We start from the raw sequence: 10,682 nt of genomic DNA on the forward strand, positions 1-10,682 counted from the left end.
GAAAGGGGGGACCCACCAAACAAAAAAAAAAAAAAAAAAAAAAAAAGTTGGGGGTGCGTATGTCCACCTGCCTGCCTCTGTTTCCCCATCTCCAAACTTTGGGTGCTTCTCTCCCATTTCAACTTGTCACTTTCCCTCACCTTTCACACTTTCCTATCCACTGACTTCTATGGGATGGGGCACGGCACGCGGAGCAGAACAGAAGAAAGAGAGATGCGTGGAAAGGACGCTTTTCTTCTCTCAAAAGCCCCCGAGCATGAGTTACCACCAGGACCGGGTCCTGTGTGAATCCATCCACCCTCGCCACAACCCCCAGGTGGGCACGGTTGCCCCCATTTCACAGATGAGGAAACTGAGGCCCAGAGCACTGAAGGAACCGCACCAAACAACGGCTTGCACCTAGAAAGTGTCAGGGGCGTGGGCAAACCCAGGCAGCCTGGCCCCAGACCTGCAGTCCTTACCATGCCCTGCCCTGCCTCTCGGGCCTCTGAAGTCTCTGTGGCTGATGGCCTGCCTCCCTCGCTCCCCCCGCCCCGCCCCAACCCAGGCCCCTGATCAAGCTGCACATCACTTGGAAGAAGGGTGGAGTGCTGCTGTCCAGCGGCATCAGCGACTACAACCGCCGGCTCACCATCCCCAACCCCACGGGCAGCGACGCCGGTTACTACGAGTGTGAGGCCATCCTTCGAAGCAGCAGTGCCCCCTCTGTCGTCCGTGGCGCCTACCTGTCTGTGCTGGGTGAGACGGGGTGGGGCTGCTGGGCTCCCCCAAGCACGGCTGGGGCCTACTTAAGGGTGACCCGAACGGTGGCCATACCAACAGGAGCACAGCTCTGACACACACACCCCGTCCCCCCTCCTGCAGAACCGCCTCAGTTTGTCAAGGAGCCAGAGAGACACATCACAGCAGAGATGGAGAAAGTGGTGGACGTCCCCTGTCGGGCCAAAGGTAACGTGATGGTGTGGACGGAGGGGGACAGGGACCCCCGGACCTTCAGCCGCTCCTGTCCCTGACACGGACTTTCCTAAATTCTGCCTCCTTCTCATCACTGAGCAGAGTCAGTCTGGCTGTAGGCAGACACCCCAGGAAACAACAGGCCAAATTACCATAATCTCAAGGCTGGAAATCAACCCCCTGTTACCATAACTTGAAGGTTACAAATGAATCCAAATTACCGTAATTTCAGGATAGGTGACAGACCCAAATTGCCCATAATTTGAGAGTTGTAGACAATGCCGAATCATCGTTATGTCAGAACTGAGTGCATCTCTGCCTGGTGTCTGGGCCATTTTGCTTCATCTCCTCCCACCATTTTTACTTAGCCCTGCCTGTCAGAGCTCCTGCAGACTTTCTACTTTTCCCATCCCCACCGCCCCTCCTTCAGGTTCCACTGAGCTAAAAGGCACCCCGAAACCAGGGTGAAATCTGGGATGATGGGATGATAGGGGAGAGCGTGCATGACGGGATGTCAGGGTCTGACACTGAACAGAGAGGAGAATGTAGCCCAGGCAGGAGGGAGGGTCCAGTGGAGGGGGAGGGGGGATACTGACCTCCGTTCTGAGACCACACCAGGGGAAGACAGAGATCCATTCATTTATTGAACAAACGTTTTTGGAGGGCTTACCATGTGCCGGTACTGTTCTCGAGGCTGGAGAGACACAGGATGAACCAAACAGCCCAATCCCCACTCTTACAGAACTTACGTTCTCATGAGGAAAGGCAGACAAACCAATAAGCAAATAAAGAGAGCGTATTTCAATTCACCTAAAGTGCCATGGGTTGTAAGCTGCCCCATTATTTCATGTGCCTCTAAGAAAGAAAAGGGACTGCCAATTAAATTATGACATGCTGTCGATTGTAAGACACGTCCTGATTTGAGATATTACAATGTGAAAGAAGGCACTGCTTGGACTGGATGAAATTAGAGGACGTCAGGGTTGAAAAGTGCTGGGAAGGAAAAACAAGCAGGCTGAGGGGGCTCGGAGCCACGGGGTGGTCTTTCGAACGGGGCTTGGGGACCTTTTCTGTAGAAGTCACATTTGAGCAGAGACGCAGTAGGAGAGGTGAGAGGGCCAGGGGATACCTATGGGAAGAGCATGCCAGGCTGGGGACACAGCTTGGGGAAGGCTGAGGGGTAAGGGGAGACCCATTCACCGCCCTGTGGGACCCGGTAGGAGGGGGCTTCCGAAGGAACGCTGATCCCATCTGCATGCCCCTTGACACAGGGTTCTCTGATCACCTGGGTTTGTGAAAGCCCAGATGGAGGTTCCCAGAGCACACAAAAGACAGCTAAATATTGCAGAAAAAATATAGCTTGTCCAGTCCAGCCTGTCCAAGCTAAACTAACCCCAGGATCTTTTCAATTTTCTTGGAACGCCTACTCGATGAGAATTTGAGAATTGTCCCTCTGAGAAAATCTTTCCCCGCTCCCAAGACCAACAGTGGCACCTCTGAGAAGGTTCTAGAAACCAAGACACCTCAGGGACACCCCGCCCCCCGAGGACTTGCTGCCTCAGCCTCTACCTGAGCATCCCTCAGAGGCAGCTGACGGTGGGCGCTCATCTCCCACAGGTGTGCCGCCACCCTCCATCACCTGGTACAAGGACTCGGCCGTGGTGGAGGTGGGGAGGCTAAGCCGCTTCCGGCAGCGAGGTGACGGGGGCCTGCAGATCAGCGGGCTGGTGCCCGACGACACCGGCATGTTCCAATGCTTTGCCCGCAATGCAGCCGGCGAGGTGCAGACCTCCACCTACCTGGCCGTCACCAGTGAGTCGACCTTTCCTATCCTGCATGAGTCCCTCCCGCCCAGGACGCAGCCTTCCTCCAAGCCAGGGGCCTCTTGAGAACAGGATGCTGTGCGGCGCAGAGACAGGATGCCAGAAGGCTGTCCCCGGGGCCGGGTGGCTCTGGCCAGTGACACCTGCTGCTTCTGCAGCCAGCACCGTTTTTTCTTTTACAAACCAGAGCCTCGATTTCACATTTGATGAAGGATGAATCCCATTTACCTTGTCATGGAGGGTGTCAGCTGCCCTTGGGGGTCCTCAGTTTCCCCTAAATGGAGACTTGAGAATCAAGGCAGGGTGGGGACTGGTGTCACCTGGGTCCTTCCATGGGGCAGGTGGTAAGGGGAGCCCCTCGTGGGCCTTCCGGGCTTCTTCCCAATGCTGGGCCCTGTCAGGACACCTGCATCCTTCCTTGCAGAGGGACCCACTCCAGCCAGTGGGAGTGGCAGGGCAGAACAAGGACCTGGGGTGTGCCTAAGAGGCCCCACTCTCTCCCTTCGCAGGCATCGCCCCCAACATCACCAGGGGCCCCCTGGACAGCACGGTGATTGATGGCATGTCAGTGGTGCTGGCTTGTGAGACTTCGGGGGCGCCCCGGCCGGCCATCACTTGGCAGAAAGGTAGCTGAGACTGATCTGCTTTGGAGGGTGTGGCCACGTGACAAGGTCTAGGGCAGTCCTCAGGGCTCAGTTCTGGAGCCAGCCGGGTGGGGTTTCCCATGTACGGTTGGGAAGGTTGTGCACTGTACAACCCAAGAGGGTTTCTTTCACACGACGGTAGGTACCACGTGCCGCCCTGCCAGGCTCAAGGCTCAGCCCCACCTCTTGTGAGGCCTGTGACCTTGGAGCCTCAAGATTCCCATCTGTAAAATGGGGACAGTAGGACACATACCTGGGAGTGGCGTGAAAACTAGACGAGAGGATGCTCATGAAGGGCCTTCTGTATGCCTGGGAAGTAGGGAAGCCCAAACAACGATGGCTGATGTAACATCCCGGTGAAGGTTGTTAGTACAGGAAGGAGGCCATACCCGCTCCGCAGGCAGCTTGCGGGGCTCCACACACCTGAGCCACCAAAGCCCAAGCTGTCTACCTCGGTCCACCCACCCCGCGTGACTCCTCCACACTCTGCATTGTACACTCACCTTCACAACCCTCCCCGGGGACACACACACATGTACACACACACACACACACGCACACACACAGAGTCACTCACTCACACCCCACCAAGCCTCTGCTCAGATGAAACTTCTCCACAGGACTCACCCAGGCCCTCCCCCGACCCCTCGCTGCTTTATTTTCCCCCCTTCTAATACGCAAGATCATCTGCGCCTTGGTTTTGTTTATTGCCTGACCCCCCACGAGGTCAGGGCTTTCGATTTTGTCCCCTGCTATCTCCCCAGGGCCTAGAACAGAGTCTGACACACAGTAGATACTCTGTCACTATTGGTGGGGGGAGTGTGGGCACACTCAGGCCCAGAAATAAGCACACCCACCTAACACGCTCACTTGTTCAATATGCCCGCACGTGTGTGCAGAGGGACCCGCTCACCCCCAGACTTGCACATGGACAGTCCCCTCTGTACAGACAGGTGGGATTTTCTTTAAAATAGGTACAATCATGAAAACCTGCACTCTCAGACTCACTCACGCACGGCGTATCCTCTCCCTCCCTCCCTCCCTCTTGCCAGGCCTCCCTGGGTCCCACTGCAGAGGGAGGGGCATCCCGACCAGGGCTGCCCCCCCATGTGTCCCTCTCCAGCCCCACCCCTTGCTGTTCCCACTCATCACTTTCCTCCGCTCCCCTGCAGGTGACGCTCCAGAAGCATCCTTCTGCAGGGTGCTTGCCACCACTTTGTCAGAGCTCTCTGTCCCCTCCCCCCCAGCCCAGGTGCCAGCTGCCTCCGAGGGCTGTGCCCAGCAGCGTCAAGAGACAGTGCTGGCTTCCTCTGGTGAAGGGCAGGCAGCGTGGTGGGTGGAGAGACATCAGGAGACCGGGGCTCTGGGCCACCCACTCTGTGACCGTGTGCCCTTGTGTCCGTCACGAAGTCGGAAACCATTCTGGTCCCCAGCCCCGCTGCCACCACCATCCCCCCACCGGTGGCCCTTCCAGCCTTTCTAAAGCTGGGAGCCTGCCTGAGCTCACCCTGCCCCAGACGGGCCGGGGACGGGTGGGAGTGCCGTCCAGGCCCTTGGCGATGTCAGTGTGCCAGGGCGGCAGCCTGAACCCATGCATCACCCCCCCGCCCCCGTGTCGCCCCAGGGGAGCGCATCCTGGCCAGCGGCTCAGTCCAGCTGCCTCGCTTCACGCTCCTGGAATCCGGCAGCCTGCTCGTCAGCCCCACACACACCTCCGATGCCGGCACCTACACCTGTTTGGCCACCAACTCTCGGGGGGTCGACGAAGCCTCGGCCGACCTGGTCGTGTGGGGTGAGTGTGAAGGGCAAGCGGGAGCTCTTTAGTTAGTTGGTTAGTTGGCGCTGAGCACGCGCGAGCCCCTGCAGCTCCACACCCACGTGTCTGGCCAGCTGGCACGTCTTACAAGAAGGACCTGGATGGATCAATGCAGAGGACAGACCACAGGAAGGCCAAGGTCCCGCGGGTGATGCCGTGTGAGCGAGGCTCTGGCCATGCCTGGCCAAGCTGAGAGAAGAGAGAGCTGATGGGCATAGACTTTAGGGCCGAAATCAGCACACTTTTTCTGTAAAGGGCCAGCTAGTAAATATTTTAGGCTTTGTGAGCCAAACAGTCTCTGTCACAGCTCCATGAACTCGTCTGTTTCATCAAGAAAGCAGCTGTAGACAGTGGTGAATCCAGCGGGTGTGGCTGAGTGCCAGGATGGGGGAATTGACCCAGCCAGGCCCCCGGCTGGGCTTGACCCCAGGCTGTGGTTTGTGACCCCTGCTCTGGGGCAACTTCCCAAGCCCCTTCCCGCCCTCAGATTGTACCACTTGGGATCTGGTACCACACGTAGGTGTGGGCCGCCCTTCTAGGCTGAGCACCAGGGGCCTGGCGGGTGATGTGATGCATTAGACCCGCAATCAGACGATCCTGTTTTTACCCTGGCTGGACCACTGGTGTGCTGGGAACACAGCCCTAGATCTTTCTTCATCCCTTGCGTGGGTTTGTGGGAGCAAAATTGAAAGAGCCCCCACTGTGATCGTGGCTTCCAAGAATTCACGTACCGTGGAAGCACGTGGTTCTTAATGTTCTGGCACATTCACCACAGCAGACCAGTCCACCCGTAGAATTCAGCCACTCGAGTGCCGTTCACCTGAAGGTCCCCCTCCCCTACACCTGCATCTCACCTGTCTCTGTGGGACCCACCTGTTTCCCTTCCCACCACGCCGTCTCCCTGCTCTCTTTCAGCCCAGACCCGCATCACCAAGCCCCCCCAGGACCAGAGCGTCATCAAGGGAACCCAGGCCTCCATGATGTGCGGAGTGACCCACGACCCCCGAGTGACTGTCAGGTGCTCCTTCGGCTGTGGCTCCTTGTAGGCAAAAGGGGAGGGGCAGCTTTAGCGGGTAGCTGGTCGCTGGGCGAGTGTCCACACAGGTACGTGTGGCCCGTGCAGAGCTAGTGCAGGGCTGGGACATGGGTGACACTAAGTAAATGCCTGGCGGACTGACCAGCCTGAGTTGAATTGGGCAGGGGAGTGGGGGAGGGGAAGGGGCTGGGGGGTGATGAAGTGGAGGAAGGGGAGTGGAGGAGGGCGGAAGGGAAGGGATGAGAAAGAGGCATCTGTCTGGGGAGAGGTGGAGGCTCCGGGTTGCTCGGGACCCCCTGCTAGCACCACGCCCCCAGGCCTTAGACCCTCCGCCCACTGCGTGGACAGCACGGGGATCTGGGTAAACAGGCGTGGGAGCAGTGACAGGGCTGGGAAGGGAAAGGGTCCTGAGGTGACCCTCAAAGGGACACATGTGAGGGACAGAGGCCCAGCCTGGGGCCACCCCCGCCATCCTCCTTGGGAGCCCAGACCTCGGCCAGCCACTTGGCCTGGAGGGAACCGGGTCCCGCCGTGGAAGGCCCTGGAGAGGCCAGGGAGCACAGAAGCAGCTGAGAAAGTCACGAAAGCTGGGAGCCCTCCCAGGCTGGGCACAAGGACACTTCCTGGAACTACAACAGGAACAAAATGGTCCCTTCAGGCTCTCCCTTGAGCTCTGGGATGCTGAGTAAAACACGTGACTGTTTCCTTAGAACTAAATACTCCCCCCGTGCTGCTCCTCTATTTTATGGGCAATGTCACTGCCAAAGCAACTGGCACGGAGCTGGAAGGGCCGGGCACTGATGCTACTTGGAGTAACAGCCCGCTCTGCTCAGGAGGCAGTTGTGTCCTGGGGCCCCACCTGGTGGCCACTGGGTATATGACAGTCTGTATGGCCGTGACACATGGGACCCCGGAAACCAAGGTTGGCGGCAAGGGTACCACAACCTTGATTTTTTGTTTGTTTTTGTTTTGCTTTATTTCCCCTTTTTTATTTTACTTTTTATTGAAGTATAATTGATTTACAATGTTGTGTTAATTACTCCTGTACAGCAAAGTGATTCAGTTATACATCTGTATGTATATTCTTTTCCATTTTGGTTTATCAGAGGATATTGAACATAGTTCTCTATGCTACACAGTAGGACCTTGTTGTGAAAAGGCTGTGTATAAAAGCTTACATCTGTAACCCCAACCTCCCAGTTCACCCTTCCCCAACCCCCTCCCCCTTGGCAACCGCCAGTCTGTTCTCCATGACCGCGATTCTGTTTCTGTTTTGTAGATAAGTTCATTTGTGTCATATTTTAGATTCCACATGTAAGTGATAGCATATGGTATTTGTCTTTCTCTTTCTGACTTACTTCACTTAGTATGATAATCTTTAGTTGCATCCACATTGCTGCAAATGGCGTTATTTTGTTCTTTTTTATGGCTAATGTTCCGTTGTGTGTATGTATACCATCTTCTTTATCCATTCCTCTGTCGATGGACATCCATGGTTGTTTCCTTGTCTTGGCTATTGTGAATAGTGCTGCTGTGAACATAGGGGTGCATGTATCTTTTTGAATTATAGTTTTTCCTGCATATATGTCCGGGAGTGGGATTGCTGGATCATTTGGTAGTTCTGTGTTCAGTTTTCTGAGGAACCTCCATACTGTTTTCCACAGTGACTGCACCACCTTACATTCAAGGGTACTAGGCTTTTAGATCCACACCCATTCTCAGAGGATCTATCTCAGGCCCCAGTTAGAGAAACACCTCATTAAACATTAAACATTGGCCCTTTAGGATAGCCATCATCAAATGCAAACATTAGCCTTGAAATCACATAGATGGAGTTAGAACATGGCCAACAGATAATCTAGAATATGCTTATCCCAGAGTTTATTAGATTTTTATTTAAAAAATTAATATACCAACTGTAAAAATGTCTTCCAGGAGAACCCACATGTTCTCCCCATAGAACATTGCTGTGGGTCTCAGACCCATACATAAATAGCCGCTATCATTTTAGCATCCATTAATTGAAAATGTTTATTGTAACGAAAAGCTATGTTAAGTCAGTAAAACGTTAAATTGGTATTTTATTAAAATGTTATCTACTAATACTTGGGAAAAACTTGCACATTTTATTCATCCTCTGGACAATTCTTGTGAACAAAGAGATTTAGGGACCCTTTGCAATATATCTGCAGGCCCACGTTCCAGGACCACCAGTGAACTACAGATGGGAAATCACTGTTCCAGTTTACTGGAGGGGTCCTCGCCTTAGAGTGGAATTACCCATCTAGGACAGTCTTTCTTAGATGGGGGAGGGAACAGAATTGGTCCATCATCCCCCCAAACTGGCAAAATCTGTGGCCAAGGCCACCCCGACATCTCCCACGCATGCCTGGCTTCCATCACCTTGGGGGAGGGGAGCTTCCCGGCAGCCCTCCACCTCCTTGAGGTGAGTCTTAGGGGTGGGGTGGGCCCCAGACTTAAGTATTTTTTAGAAGTCCCCGAAGTGATTCTGATGTGTAGCCAGAATTAAAAATCCCTGTTCTGGCGGCAGGAAACATACCAGGGGTTCCCTGAGTAGACAGGCTGGAAAGGATTTGCACAACCAAGTCAGACTAAAGTGGTAGCCACTTAATGCTGGTTACTTATCCTCAGAATAAAGCTGGGCTCCAGGGGACGCAGGCTGGGCAGGTGTAGGTGGCAGCATGAAAAGCCTCCAAAATTGCTTCTGTTTGGTATCTGAACCCACATCTAGACTGAATCCGAACAGTCCACCTTGTTAATATTAATCACTATTGTTACTGTATTTTCTTATTATACAGCTAATAGGTATCCGTTTTAGGAGGACAATATAGAAAATGCAGGTAAACTAAAGACCATGGGGAGGGATGGAGAGAGAGGACGTAGAAAAGTAGATTAATCTGTGTTTCCTTTCACTAGAGACAGTAGTATTTGGGTGTCATTTGAGAAAACTAGAAACAATGTTTTACTCCGCTTTTTCCCTTACAAACCTACTGTGAATCTCTCCCTCTGTCAATTCTATGACTGTTCAGTCCTCCACTGTGTGGATGCCACATAATTTGTTACCAGTTCCCTAATGCTGGGTATGTGGATTGTTTCTGAATTTTTGCTAATGTTAAGAAATATCATTCTGAATGTCCTTATAACTAAATATCTTTGCACATCTTTGATTTTCTGAGGATTATAAAATATTATTTAGGGCTTCCCTGGTGGCGCAGTGGTTTAGAGTCCGCCTGCCGATGCAGGGGACACGGGTTCGTGCCCCAGTCCGGGAAGATCCCACGTGCCATGGAGCGGCTGGGCCCGTGAGCCATGGCCTCTAAGCCTGTGCGTCCGGAGCCTGTGCTCCACAACAGGAGAGGCCACAGCAGTGAGAGGCCCGCGTACCGCAAAAAAAAAATATTACAGGCTCATTCTCCCCAGCCATCTCATACTCCCTAAACCCAGAGAGTTCTAGGGCCTTGTGATTCAGCCCCATCACCCTGTCCCTTCATTGAGCAACTGATGGGTTATTAGGAAAGCATCCCAGGCCGACCGCATTCCTGCCCTGGTCGCCCTTCCCTGGGGGGTAGCAGCCCAGCATCCTCCCAGGGGCTGGCACCCTGTGTGTGTTGATGACAATTATTGTGTCTCCTCCAGAACAAATCCAGAGCAGGTATTTCTCATTGTCAGGCACGGGCATGTGTGTAATTTCTCAAGTCCCCCTTTGTACTGACTGACCAAAGCTAAAGTGATTTTTCTGGATGCCAAAGTTAATTTGTCACAGTGATGCATTGATCTAATGATCCCCTTCATAAAACTAATCCCCACATGTAGTCTACGTGGAGACCGTTCATTCTTTTTCCAGCCCTAATCTTTTAACCTCTTTGGAAGAATACCTTTTGTCCACTCTGCGCCGCTTGGTGATGGCTTCCGGCCAAAAGCGACCAGGCTGTGACCTGGACCTGAACTGAAGGTGTGAACGGTGGATAATGATGTGGTCACGCTCCTGGACCAAGGGCCCCACCCCACCCTCAGGCGTGATGGGCTGCAGGTGCCCCCGCTGTGGCTGGGGGCTTGCCCCCTGCCCACCTTTGGAGCTCCCTGCTCCAGACCAGCCCTGGGCTGTGCCCACCCCAGCAGCCCCCCACCCTGCCTTCCCTGCCTCTTTACTTAGCGGGTCCTTCTTACTCTCAGGTACATCTGGGAGAAGGGTGGGGCCACGCTGAGCATGGAGGGCAACCCCCGCATCCGTCTGGACAGAAACGGCTCCCTGCACATCTCGCAGACGTGGTCCGGGGACATCGGCACCTACACCTGCCGGGTGCTTTCAGCCGGAGGCAACGACTCTCGCAGTGCCCACCTGCGTGTGAGGTGAGGGCAGCCTGCCCAGGCTCCGGGGGGGGGGGGGG

General features: G+C 54.4%; 1 protein-coding gene across 1 annotated transcript in view; it reads left to right on the top strand.

The window, feature by feature from the left end:
- SDK2 (sidekick cell adhesion molecule 2) overlaps positions 1-10,682 on the top strand; it is a 266,728-nt gene that overhangs the window by 185,309 nt on the left and 70,737 nt on the right. The window contains exons 7-13 of the mRNA XM_007454389.1: positions 548-738; positions 865-948; positions 2,572-2,766; positions 3,287-3,403; positions 5,046-5,213; positions 6,153-6,255; positions 10,468-10,644. Of these exons, the coding sequence (XP_007454451.1) occupies positions 548-738; positions 865-948; positions 2,572-2,766; positions 3,287-3,403; positions 5,046-5,213; positions 6,153-6,255; positions 10,468-10,644 (1,035 nt within the window). The remainder of the gene's footprint in view (positions 1-547; positions 739-864; positions 949-2,571; positions 2,767-3,286; positions 3,404-5,045; positions 5,214-6,152; positions 6,256-10,467; positions 10,645-10,682) is intronic.

Source organism: Lipotes vexillifer, unplaced genomic scaffold (assembly GCF_000442215.2).
Source record: "Lipotes vexillifer unplaced genomic scaffold, Lipotes_vexillifer_v1.1 scaffold518, whole genome shotgun sequence".
NCBI classification, from domain to species: domain Eukaryota; kingdom Metazoa; phylum Chordata; class Mammalia; order Artiodactyla; family Lipotidae; genus Lipotes; species Lipotes vexillifer.